This window comes from Lolium rigidum, chromosome 3, assembly GCF_022539505.1.
Source record: "Lolium rigidum isolate FL_2022 chromosome 3, APGP_CSIRO_Lrig_0.1, whole genome shotgun sequence".
Taxonomy (NCBI): Eukaryota; Viridiplantae; Streptophyta; class Magnoliopsida; order Poales; family Poaceae; genus Lolium; species Lolium rigidum.
The window spans coordinates 258,552,336-258,565,918 of NC_061510.1; the positions used below are offsets into that span (position 1 = coordinate 258,552,336).

Consider the following 13,583-nt stretch of genomic DNA (forward strand, 5'->3'; position numbering starts at 1 on the left):
ACAGCCTAGCCATCGGCACAGGTTAGCCGTGGCGACCGTCGGCACACCTCCAAGAAGTCGGCACATGAGCAGGTGGTGGGGCCACCGACAACCACCGACAACACCGTCAAAGGGGGAGGAAACAGCGATTAGCTGTGCCGACGATCAGGCCGTCGACACAGCTTTACACTATGTGTGCCGTCGGCACAGCTACCCCTGCATTTTTCCCCGCCCATCCTTTCCTGCTCCTTCTCTCCCGCCCTTATTTTCCCGCCATGATTTCCCGCCATTCTTCTCGCGCCCATTTTCTCCCGCCAAGTATTCCCGCCGTTTCAGCCCCTCGTCGGCCTATATATATAGCCATTTCTTCTCCACTAACAGCACCAGCAACATTTCTCTCCTCATCACTTCTCTCATCCAACAGCACCACATAATCCTCTGAGCTCAGCTGCCGTTGAGATGGCTCCTCGTCGCCATAGCAACACGGGCTTCATCGGCGTTCGCTAGCGGGCTGCGGGCCATTTCGCGGCTGAAATCACCGCCGGTGGTGCGCGTGTGTGGCTCGGCACCTTCTACACGAAGGAGGCTGCTGCCCGCGCATACGACGTTGCGGCTTGGAGGTTTAGCCGGTCGCGCCACGAAATGAACTTCCCGGAGGTCACGTCTCCGACGAAAGCCCAGAGTCTCTCTACTGAGCCGCTACTTCGCTCAGAGGGTGAAGCGCTGCGGTACAGCGATGGCCAGCGACGGACTGATACCACCGAGGCGGACGAGCAGTTCATGGCACAGTGGCGCAGAGACCATCCCAGAGACGTCCAGGCCACGCGCGCATTCTGGAAGGAGAAGCAGTTGTACAGGAGAGAGAGAGAGAGAGAGAGAGGGGAGGGCGGGAAAGCGGCAGAGGAGGACAGAATATGAAGCGGAGTGTGCCAAAGGAGAGGCGTCGACATGGGGGGAGAATGATGATCGGTGGTTGTGGAACCTCTCAAGTACCGCTTCAGAGGACACCCCCAGCGAGGACGAAGATTTCGACAACTGATTAGTATGTGTGTGTGTCGAGTCTCTATGTCTAGCGAGTCATGTGTCGACCCAGTGTTAAGTCCTTTGTTCGTGTGTAGGTGTAGTTCTTTAAGTGTTTTGGTTTGTGTGTGAGTGTAATTTTTAAGTGCTTTGGTTCGTGTAAACACAATATTTTTACCATGCCTTGTAATGGCTGGAACACAAGGATCAGTTTAAAGATCACTAGGACAATGGCAGCGTTTAAAATAGAAAATAAATATATTATTGTAGCAAACTTAACTATTATAATTGTGCAAAAATAAGAAAAAAAATTAAGATGACCGCATAAAAAAAATGTATAGACACACCTGAAGATACAAGGCAGACCCGTGAGATGTAAGAAAATGGCGGGCATTGGCCTAGTAAAAAATAGTACTCCTATTTTCGGGAAGGAATTAAGCTTCTTTTAGCAATAACAATTTTCTTGGCTAGTCAGCTCATTGACAGGTCGGGCCTATCTCCTGACGGGTCGCACGGTCAGGTTTGCCGCCGGCCGTCTGGACGTTCGACCGGCGTCGATCGATCCTCGCATGCGCAGGCACCTGTATTGGTGCACCAGCGAGGAATCCGTGCACGGGCAGCCATGTTGCGGTGCGGCGGCGACCGCGTCGTCATCGTCGGCGGCGGCATCGCTGGCGCCCTCCTCGCCAAGACGCTCCAGGCTCACGCCGACGTCGTCCTCATTGACCCGTACGCACGCACGCACGCCAATAATCGTAAACATTGGTCGTTCGATTGTTCTTGATTTTGGTGATCATGAGACCCCATGGATGGATGGATGGATGCAGGAAGGAGTACTTCGAGATCCCGTGGGCGAACATGCGTGCCAAGGTGGACCCGGCGGCGGTGGAGCGCACCGTGATCCCGCACTCAGACTACCTCACCCACGCCAAGGTCGTGACGGCCTCGGCGGTCGGCGTAGACGACTCCGTCGTGCTCACCTCCGTCGACCGCACCGTCGGCTACGACTTCCTCGTCATCGCCACGGGCCGCAACTGCACGCGCCCCCAGAGGCGCTCCGACCGGCTCGAGATGTTCCAGCGCGACAAGGAACGGATCGCCGCCGCGGGATCCGTCCTCATCATCGGCGGCGGGCCAATCGGCGTCGAGCTCGCGGCGGAGATCGCCATGGACAGCCCCGACAAGCACGTCACTCTCGTGCACGGCGGGCCGCGGCTGCTCAAGGTCATGGGCACCCGCGCGTCGGCCAAGGCGCTCGAGTGGCTCCGCTCCAAGAACGTCACCGTGCTGCTGGACCAGACCGTCGACGTCGAAGACCTTGCAGGCTCCGGCTCTGGGGAAGACGACAAAGGCCGGGTCTTCACGACGTCCGCCGGCGAGACAGTGACCGCCGACTGCCACTTCGTGTGCACAGGCCGGCCCGTGGCCTCCGGGTGGCTGCGGGGCTCGTTCCTCGCTGACCACGTTGACGCCGACGGACGGCTGGCGGTGGACGAGCACCTGCGTGTGGGCAGGCTCAAGAATGTGTTCGCCATCGGCGACATCACTGACGTGCCGGAGGCGAAGCAGGGGTACCTGGCGCAGCGGCAAGCCATGGTGGTGTCCCGGAACCTGCGGCTGCTGCTCAAGGGAGCCGGACTGGAGCACAAGCTGCACCGGTACAAGGCCTCCAAGGCCGCCATCACCGTGACGCTCGGCCGCCGCGACGCGTTGTCGGAGCTGCCTTTCATGACGCTCATCGGCCACATCCCCGGCGCCGTCAAGCCGCGGGATCTCTACGTGTCGCGGACGCGAAGGATGATGGGGCTCAGTTGGAACGGCTGAATCCTGGTCGAGCGATCCGTGGTCAAAATTATGCGCTGCGCCGAAACGACCCGACGGCCTTTGTGTTAGTCAGACGATATAGATCGAAACTTACCTGATCTCTTGCTACGTCTTAGAAATCTTTGATCGTGTCGACTGATGCATATAATGGCATACAAAGTACATTTTACTGTTTTTTTTTGCCAGTTTAAGAATCGTCTCAAATTGAAGAAAACAATGATGCTCCCTTCAACCTATATTACTTATGGCTGAAACGAGAGAACGGACACACTAAAATATATCTATATGACCATATGAGTAACATGTATTATGGATCGGAAGGAGTAGCTGAATCAGTACATACTCCCTCCGTCTCAAAATATCTTTCATATAAGTTTTAATTAAAGTTAAACTTTGTAAAATTTGACTCTTTGGACTAAACTTTAAGCTATCAACCTAGTTGAGGATGTTGAAGATGACATTGTTTGGAATCTAACTACGAATGGTCAATACTCGGCGGCTTCCGCTTAGAGGGCCCAAATCTTTGGGCCAATCTCCACCGACATGAATAAAATGGTATGGAAGATTTGGACGCCACCAAAAGGACCAAGTCCTTTGCATGGATTGCTTTACAATATAGGCTTTGAACGCGAATAGATTAGAGAAGAGAGCATGACCAAACTGGGGTGCTTGTGCCTTATGCAAACAAATTATGGAATCAGCTACACACTTGTTTGCGCATGCCAATTCACTATGAGATTGTAGAGTCTCAAGGTGTGTCATGGAGCTTTCTTCATCGAGCTCAATAATTGGTCAACTATTGCTCTTGACAATTGGTGGCATCGGATGATCACTGCCCCTTCCCCAAACCGAAAAGCGATGGACCCTCACTCTGCTTGTTACTTAGGAAATTTGGAACGAAAGAAATGCCCGAGTCTTCCATAACAAGCAATCTCCCCGCCAACCCTTAAGATTGGATATGTGTAGACTAGTTTTGACTACTAAAAAAGCTTCATGATTTTTATCTCAAAGGATTGACTTTGGCCACACCGTCTTGATCAAAGAGCTCAGGTTACGCAAATCTCTCGAAGTATATGAATAGATACATAGAAATTTAGATAACATGGGGCATACTTTTTAAAATGGAGGGGTATAAAAGATATTTTCTAATACTCCCTTCATCTATAAATACCTTCATTTATAAATGGATATCCGAGATTTTTTTAAATCTATACAAACGTAGTAATATACCCCTTGCCGCTGCCGCCGCCGGCGGGGGTGGCGGCGCCCAGCCGCCGAAGGCGCAGGGCAGGAGGGCGGTCCTCTTTTGCCTCCTCTTTGCGCGGGGAGAGGGCGAGGTGGAGGACTGCGGCGGGTGGCAGGCCAAGGCGGGCGGCCGGGATGGCGCGGTCGTTGGCGATGCAGCGTGGGGGCGGCTCTGCGATGGGCTGTGGCAGCACTGCCTGCCGGCGGCGCATGGTCTGGGCCGATCTGGGCCATGTGGGCCGCGGCTGCGCGTGCCCAGAACGGAATCTGCAACCTGGCGGTGGTTTGTGCGTTCATGCTGCTGTTTCCTTGCAGGAGTGCTGGCTACTCGCGTCTTTCCCCGCAGCCGTGCCGGATCCCGTACTCGGTCGTCTTCTCCGCAGCCGGTTAGTAGCGTGGGGGCTGCTGGCCTGGCATGAATAAAGGTGGTGGTCCTAGGGCCTTTCTAGTGCGAAGATGAAGACCTTCCTGAAGTCAGTCCCTCTTGATCTAGCCGGAGTGGTGTGTTCCGGAAAGCTCCACCAGCGGATGTAACATCGCTTTTTTTGCCTGGAGTTCGCTCGATCGGTTGTATTCGGTCGGATGCATCCATGTTTTTATTCCGGCCGATTGGTTTCTGGAGGAAGCATCGCAAAGCTCTGTTCTTTCTTGCTATATGGAAACATGCTCCATGGCGAAGTTAGAGATGGAGAATACCATGAGGGCCGGATAGGAGGACTTGCTATGGAGGTTCAAGTTTTTTAGCGCTGTTGAGGGGCTTGCTTGATATTCTGGGTTTCGCAACAGCGGTATGCAAGAGGGGGCGGCAATACAGGTGAAATCCAGAGTCTTACCTTTCAGAATGAAAATCCAAGGTCTGGCCTTAACTGGTTGTGTCTGGCAATGATCTTGTTGAAGGCATTGTTTAAAAGCGTGGGCTATCTTCAGGGTGAAAATCTAAGGTCTTCTGGCCGGGCGACGATAGTGCTTGTGCACTATTACCTTTTTAGAGGCGTCGCTTTTGGAGAGGCTGGAGTTCAGGTGTTGTCTTGGTGGTGGATGTACCGTTGATGCTAGGGCTGGAATACCGTAGCAGGACTTTTCTTTTATGTATTTTTTTTGGTTGTGTGCATCCGTAATGCTATTAGAGTATTGCGTTGTTGTAGAGACTGTGTGTAATTGTATCTTCTTGATATTAATATATACTCCTTATCGAAAAAATATAAATTATGTACTACCTCCATTCCAGAGCTTAAATTTTATATTATTTTTAGAAAATAAAACTATGTCACGTTTAATTAAGTTTTTACCGAAAATTATTAACATGTAAAATAGAATTCAATTCCATTAAATAGACAATGTATATTTTTAGTGTGGTATTTAAAAAATATCATATTTATTGATAGATTTTTATAAAAAATATTAAACTTTAATTAACTTGACTTAGAAAAAAATATAAGACATAAGTTTTGGGACGGACTCAACTGACTACCTGTACGATACGGGACTCAATCTGAGAATCAAACGGTGTCGCTCAATCGGGAGTCGGCTGCTTGCGCAAAGTGCAAACGCTTCCCTCCTTCCCGCCTGTAGGCTGTAGCCATGCGGCGGCACTACGCGGCGCTCCTCCACCGCGCCGCCTCGCTGCCGTCCCTCCCGCTCGTGGCTTCCCTCCACGCCGCCGCGCTGCGCCGGGGCGCTATCCTCGTCCCCTCGCTCATCCACGCATATTCCGCCTGCGGCGACCCAACCTCCGCGCGTAGCGTGTTCGACGGATTGCCCGCGCAGGAGCAGACGCTCTCGGCGCGCACCGCGCTGGCCAGCTCGATGTCGGCGCACGGACGGTGCCAGGATGTACTCTTACTGTTCCAAGGAAGGGAGGAGGAGATGGACGATAAGGCGGTGACGGTGGTCCTCTCAGCGTGCGCGAGGGCAGGAATGGTGGGCGAGGGGAGGGAGGTGTTCGCGAGGGTGAGGAGGCCGGCCCTGCAGCACTACACGTGCATGGTAGAGATGCTGGGACGGGCGGGGAAGGTCGAGGAGGCTGAGGGGCTGGTGGCGCGGATGGAGGTGCGCCCGGACAGGGTTATCTTCGCGGTGCTTCTGGCAGCGTGCCGGGTGCACGGTCGCGTAGATGTGGCTGAGAGAGTGGCCAGGTTGATGCTACATTATGGTATTGCATGAATTGTTCCAGTCTGACAGTTGACCATCTGACCATTGTGTTAGCCAAAGATCATCTAAATATCCGTGACTCCATCCACATACTGGTTTCCATGATATGAAGCTAATTTCAAATGGTTGGATTGCTGGTGATGGTTGAATTTCGTTCAGTGTGTCAATGCAACACAAGCTGGCACAGAGCGGGTGAAATCTGAAAGTTTTTGAAGTCTATGCTGGTGCTTTGTCGTGGGTGGCAAAGACCCCCAGATAATTCTTGCATTGGACGAACCACATGAGTGACAGACTGACAGTTCACACTTTGAAGGCATCTATCAGATTGCTGTATAGTGATTATACAATGTGAGGACAATTGGTCATTTGCATTGGAATGCCTGTTGGTTTTCTCATTTCCCCTCTGTTTGGGTTTGCCGATTGGAGCTAGAGGCAAGACTGCAATGCTTCAAACGGAGAGCAGCCGTGCAAAGCTTCAACTCTTGGTTTATCTGTTCTGGACTGATTGCACTGCAATACCGCATTATTATGCTAATGGTTTGTTTTGAGATTCAACCTGGAATAGATGTCTGATCTTGATGCTAGCATATGTTAATGGCTAAGTAATCATTCGATGGTGAGGACTGAGGAGAGATGGAAATCAAATCAAGAGATGTGTATTTTTGATTTGAAGGCTATTGTGCATAATTTGGTTGGGTGAAGGAGGGGCACATAGTAGGTTCACATATCTGATTAGGAAGTTCAGCGCATTGTCATGCATATGTTTTATCTGGACCACAACTATAAATAGAAATGTGAGGCTTATGTTATTTGGTTTTCCTATCATTTGTAGGATAGTGTTGTTGATATGGATGAATCTAAAGCTAAGTACAGAAGGTTTTATTTTGAGAAAAAGATTTGAAGGATCTCTGTACATAATTAAAAGGCAGAATAACCAAGCGACTTGTAAAATGTTCTTTCTGTAATCCACGTAAATTATCTATTCCTAGAGGTGACAATTTGGTACACCTGTACTTAGTTTCAGTTTGGACATGATGCTCTTTTGTGCAGGCTTTTCTATTCATTGATTTGTCCATGAGCGAAAGCTCATTTCCAATGCTTTAGAGGTACCATTGTTGAAGGTCAAGACATTGTGATTTTATTGTATAATGGAGTACTTGGTATATTATTTTTCAAAGCAATACTTGGTTTATGCATGTTTCACTCAACGTGTTCTAAAAGACATTCTTATCATGTTCCTGCTTTTGTAGAAATATAAAATATGTTGGTAGGAGAGACAAATAAGCTCTCATTTTTTCCTTGAAATCCTTCACTATGGTTTACTACCACCAAGATGATTGTCATGCCAACTCTTTCCATGTTGTTGTGTTACTTATACAAAAAAAGAAAAAAATCCCCCGAAAGGTCCAGTAATTGGTAGCTTCCATATATTAGCAGGTAGAGAAATTTACAAAGGGTGACCGAATTTCCTACAAAGAGCTCAAGGTGGTTTCCACATCTATCCGAAAATGAAGGGAATGAAGAGTGACTACCACACATATCTCTTGTGGCATATAGATGCTTAGGCCAATAAGTTCATTTGATTTATGATTTTTCAGGTTTATTCTATTATTGTGAATCCATGTGCACCTTGTAGAGTTCAGGGCGGCAGCTGTGAGATTCTCCTTTTGTTTGATTTTGCTTATATAGGAAAATGAGGACTCACAGTCAAAACAATGTTTTATGCTTTATTCTGAATAGTCTCCTTCGTTGCTCCAAGGAACAAATCCAGTTCAGTTGTTTGGTTGTTCCTTGCATGAAACTTAATACAATTACAAAATGTTAGTAAAAAAAGTGAAAAATATATACCATTTAGACTGCAGTAGTTGGTGTGATGATTAATGTTTCTATTCTCCGCTTTCATGTTGCTATATTAGGAAGCAACGCCTTCGCCTCCAGCACTGCCCAAGCAACAGCTGCAGGTGGACATCGCGGACAAGCCGTGGGAGCAGGCAAGTTTATTGTAAATAGATAGACATTGGCATACTCATAGTTGAATGAGAACAGAGTTAACCGCTTGTGGAATGGTGCCAGTACAGTAACATAGAATAGAAAATGGTATACATGAAGCTTTTTGTAACAAATAGGCAGAATATCATTTTTTTTTCCGAGAATTTAATGCATACACATTGATTCTGATCATTTAATAGTTTATATAAAAGATAAACTTAATAAATTAAGCCAGCTTTGTGTATACATATTTATAAATGGTTCCCTCTTCTTTCCATTGTGTTGTCGTGCTACTGTCGTTCCGCGTCTGCCTTCGTCTATCTGTTGTTACATGTTTTCCATCTAATTTTTTTGTTGCTTCCGTTCGGTTTTGGTTGTTGGTGCCTTTTTTTATTATCCTCACATCGCCTTCTTCCCTTCACTTGCTCTCTCAGGTTATAGGTGGCGTTGCAGCTTCGCTAGCTCCGAGGATGGATGGATGGATCAGCGAGGTAATCATCACCAATCAATTTGTGCATCTTTTTCTTTTCTTTATTTTGTTTCCTTCTCTGTCCTGCTTTTCTTCTCCCTGAACTCAACATTTCATAATTCTTTTGTTTATAAGAAATCAAATATTCTGCTGAGTTGCATTGTTCACCTTTCTATTGTCGTTGCAATGTGTTCTTTTCTATACTAAGAATTCATACTTGCGTGCATGTCCATGGAACAAATATGCAGGTTTCTCCGGTCAAGGATCTAGCGCACCGAGGCTATCAGTGGGAAGTTCTCGTGCGAATTGCACACATCTGGAATATAGGGATCGAGACGCAACAATACTCATAGAAGTTGGACTTCATTTTTGTTAAGCGTGAGGTACTCCTCCACAAATCAGTACATAGCGATGCCTCAACTTACTACTTTTTCCCTGTGTGTAAATGACTTGAGTTATCAGGAATAATGTATGGCCCTTTCTCTGGTAACAAATACTACTGTAATCTAGATTTGCTGTACTACAACTTAGTCAGCAATATTCTGTTTTTTTTTTGTATTGTCACAATATCACTACTTTCTCTATCTTTGTAAACTCTACAAACAGTCATTTTGATAGCTACCATTTTTCTACACAAAGAAAAACATAATTAACTTGGTGCGTATGTGTGAAAGCCAACTAGATGTAAAGAATCTCAAGATATTGTTAGCACTACTTTGTAACCTGCATTATTCTCATCCTGAAACGTTCATGCGTGTGGTACTTTGCTTCAGATCAGGGTTTAAATTGTTCTTTCCACACAGTACTTTAAGTAAAAAGCCGTAAAACTTTAGACCCTATTTAAGAAATGGTGCTTCAGTGAACCTGAACCCTTCTGAATTGTTTTGTGAAAACATGAACTCTTAGTGTAGAAGTGGAAATGTAATCAGGCACATTGACAGTTCAGGCAATGCTATTTTTGCTTTTCAAGTATTCTACTACTCCTACTTGATACTTCATGGGTCTTGAATATTAGCAAGAGTTTCATTAGGACCTTTCTTAGTCTGGTGACAACTATTCATTCTCATAGGGCACCTCACTTTCTGCTGTGTATCAATTTTTCACTCATATTTTTTGAGTGCTTTACCGATTCCCACGGTTTTACATTGAGATATATACAGACACGGATCTATAGGAGATCCTGGTGCTTACTTTAATAAGTTTTCAAATATATGCAGTTTCTTTACTGAATAAGGTGGTGTAGAAGCTCTGGCAGTTGTGTTTGCTGCCACCAAGTAAGTTACTGTAATGCAAAAGGTAACATATTCATTATTTGTTCAGATCAAGCTGGTTTCAAACTCAATTTTTTGAAAGCAAAAATAAACAGACATTTACCACTAGGGGAAGATCCAACGGGTTGTGTGTTATATCTATCTAAAATAGCAACATGAGTCGCCAGTACCGTTCCTGGTGGGATGTTTAGGCCTGCATCCGTATAGGCATCAGGGCTAAGTTTGTTCACCTATTATTTTTTTTCTCCCAAGGTCATTGATATGTTTTCAACTTTTCATGCATACTAGAATGACATCTTTTGCGACAAGCCTGATGCTTCTAGGCATGCTCCTGCAGAAACTTTTATGTTTTTCCAAGAACCTCCCTATAGTTTGTCTATAGTTCGTTTATCCTGGGACCTAAGTATCCTCTTTCATGGCAAATCACATAAAGAAAACTTCACCACATATCTATAGGTTATCTCTTACAGAGGTTATCAACAATCCACCTGCCCGATTCACACAAGGATTTGATTTCACTATAATTTCTTCTCTAAATTATATGTACAGACTTTGAACGCAACAACCTATACTCATATTTACACAAGGAGCATGCATTCGTTTTTACTGAACATACAAATAAAAGGGCATTAAATAAATTTGGTTTGTCTGAGTTACTTGCTGTCACTGCTTCGAGACATTCTTAGCAGCCCAACTTTTGCTCTACTGATGTCTTTTTGCATATCTATATGTTTCTGCGGGGAAATTATGGAAAGACTTCAAGTTCTTCATGCATAATCCAACAATATAATTTCAAAAGATGCTTGTAACTGGGGAAAATGGACAGAGAACCCCTCGTAAGTTTACAGTGGCTCACATAATCCCCTCAACTATGCAAAACCAGACTATTGACCCCCTCAGCCCATGATAAGCTGTTTTGGTTGGTGGTTTTGCACACGTGGCTTATTCTAGCTGGCTTTGTTGACTGGTATTGGTTACATGGCATTAGAATAGTGAAAGAACGGCTAAAAAGGCACTCGATCAGCTAGCTAACAGGCCAATCATGGAAGTGCGGCAGTGGGAGCTGGAGCACGTAGCTGAAGTAGAGACGGGCCACCGGGTTGGGGCACCAACAAGCAACGAGTCTAGCAGGAGGAGGAGCATGTGTGGAACGGGGACGGCAGGAGGCGCGCGGGTGACCGGCGGGGAGCGACACGAGGCGGCCGGCAGGTGGGGAACGCCATGCACTTGCAGCACAATACTGGGACCACCGTGATGCGGGCAAATCGTCCCGCCGCTCGCCGCTGCCGCGTGCCATGGCCAGTTCGCCACTGAATCCTCCCGCCACTGCGCGACCGGCAGCCACCGTGGCGGCCATGATGAGCTCCGCCTCCTCTATTCCTCGGCGACGCAGCCGGAGGAGCCACTGCTGGTTGACACCGTCTGCCTCCATGATCCGCAGCAGGAGGGGCTGCAGATTGTGTGTGACCCCGCCGACCGTCGGGGGCTGCCAGGCCTAAAGACCCAGAGCTTCATGGTCGTGCCCTTCGTAGGCCGCCCGCGCAGTAGCAGTAGGCCGTCCTCGTGCGCATCAGGCCTTGTGCAATTGCGCAAGGCAGTTACCGAATACGACCCGATTACCCATCATCGATCGACCCCATAAAACTTGCTGCGCAGCGTCTGTCAAATCAGATCCTGCCATCGAGAGCAATGAGTGGATCCACCTCCGTGGTCGCCTTCTCCTTGAACCCACCCGCCGTAACGGAGCTGGACGCCTCTGGAGCCCTCGCGCCATGGATCCTCCTCGAGACGAGGGTCTACTTCGACCACCGCGACAACTCCACGGCGGCCAGCACCACGACAAGCAGAGACCAGCACGAGATCACCGTCTCCATCTGCTTGGCCGATCCGCCGGCGCTCTCCTACGTCTGCCTGCGCTGCCCTAGCCTCTCAACCAACAACTTCGTCGGCGAGCCTCGTGTTCTCCGCTCCGAGAAGCAGTTCCTCCTCCTCCACCTGCCGCTCACCTGGTCCACCAGCGGGGTCCTGAAGAGGTCAAACGAATACTACATGTACCAGGTTTTCCAGGGGAAACCTAAGCTCTCTCGTATTCCTGACCCGAATCCACGTAGCCTGCTCCTGCCGGATGATCTCGGCATTCACTGTGCCGCTGACTCTCCCGGAGAGTACATCCTCGCCGGCCTCTGCCTGACGCGTGATGCTCAGGCACACGACCTCCACCTCTACTCGTCCAAGTCCAATGCCTGGACCGTGAAACCTGCTCGCTTGGAGAATCCCAAGTTTGAGCCGCACCTTCCTGTCACACCGCACAAGGTGATCCCGCTGGGAGGAAGCCTGATAGGCTGGGTCGACCTTTGGAATGGCATTCTGGTATGCGACGTGCTCTCTCGCCGCCGTCGTCAGGTGTTGCTGCGGTTCATACCGTTCCCCGAGAGGTTGCCTGGGAACACGTCTGATCATCTATGCCCATGGAAGGTCCGGGACGTCACCTGCGCCAACGGATCGCTCAAGTTCATCGAGATCGAGCATTACCCGGTACCGGCTCCCATCGAGAAAAGCGTGGCCGCAGATCCTCCAGATATAATCTACGATGATCCACCCCCAGTGCAGGGGCCTAACGACGATCTCGACACCAAGCCTCCTAGCGTATTTGGTTGGAGGTCCGTCATATGGAATAGAGTGCTTTCCGACAACTGTTGGCGGCTGGGGTGCAATGTTCGGTTTCATGACATATTGGTTGAGAACCCAAGCCCTCCTTCTGCTTTGCTGGCTGGCGATGCAGCGGGAGACTCCAAAACAATCGACTTGTTACCATCTTTCCCCAACCTGAGCATCCATGGTGACGATGTTGTCCACGCGAAATGTTTGGTGAGGTTGGACGTCCTCAAGTCACACATGGTCTCCATTGACATGAGAAATAAAACACTGAAAGCATTGGTACCTTGTACTGCCGCTAAACTGGATGCCTACTGCCCTCACTTCCCCTGCGTGTTGTCAAGTCATCTGAGCAACACTCCAGGTAATTACTGAGCTGGTTGCACTAGGCGCTATTAAAACAAAGGCTATGTGCTTCTTTTGAAGCTTGTTGCATTTCTCTGTCTTTCCTGGTTTTTTGAAAAACAGGAATAGAGTGTAATAATCTGATGAATAAAGAGATGGTTCCTTTACACAAGAAAAAATAGAACCTGGGTGGGGTTGGAGGTTGGTCCTTTTTACAGAAGGAAACCTGTTAATGGGTAAATCTTGATGGTGTTGACTCACGTTTCCCTTTGCATCTTTCATGTGGCTCTATGCATTGTACTACTGGCTAATAAATAACAGCCTTATCTTGAATGTGCACTTCAGCTTCACATTGAACCTTATTTTGTGATGGCTACTACAATGATTTGTCTTGAATTTAACTGCCTTTCGTGTGCCTGGGAAATGCAGATTTGCCTGAGGTTGTACAAGAAAGTAACTCTGAGAATGTGAATGCAGCTCCGCCCCAGACTATTCAAGCAAGCCACTCTCACAACATAACTGAAAATGAATGTCTAAGGCAAGTTTTACTCCTTCGAGAGAAGTTCCATAATCTCCACTGTTTCTTTTTTACATGACTGTTTTTGAGGTCTTCTCATTCTTGGAACTTATGTTTC

The 13,583-nt window shown here is 48.1% G+C and overlaps 2 protein-coding genes across 2 annotated transcripts; both read left to right on the forward strand.

Moving 5' to 3' along the window:
- The first annotated feature begins 1,621 nt into the window (after positions 1-1,621).
- Positions 1,622-2,823, forward strand: LOC124696414 (ferroptosis suppressor protein 1-like). Its single transcript, XM_047229147.1, has 2 exons — positions 1,622-1,728; positions 1,827-2,823. Exons 1-2 carry the CDS (start codon positions 1,622-1,624, stop codon positions 2,821-2,823), a joined length of 1,104 nt encoding a protein of 367 aa, XP_047085103.1.
- A 2,826-nt stretch (positions 2,824-5,649) lies between these two features.
- On the forward strand, positions 5,650-6,231 carry LOC124704156 (pentatricopeptide repeat-containing protein At2g03380, mitochondrial-like). The gene has a single exon (XM_047236392.1). The coding sequence runs from the start codon at positions 5,650-5,652 to the stop codon at positions 6,229-6,231; it is 582 nt and encodes a 193-aa protein (XP_047092348.1).
- Positions 6,232-13,583: the final 7,352 nt, after the last annotated feature.

Excerpts from the sequence above, each read along its gene's own strand:
- LOC124704156 (XM_047236392.1), top strand. The coding sequence starts at position 5,650 with ATGCGGCGGCACTACGCGGCGCTCCTCCACCGCGCCGCCTCGCTGCCG.
- LOC124696414 (XM_047229147.1), top strand. The coding sequence starts at position 1,622 with ATGTTGCGGTGCGGCGGCGACCGCGTCGTCATCGTCGGCGGCGGCATC. Across the intron at positions 1,729-1,826 it reads GACGTCGTCCTCATTGACCC|GAAGGAGTACTTCGAGATCC; the intron begins GTACGCACGCAC and ends GGATGGATGCAG.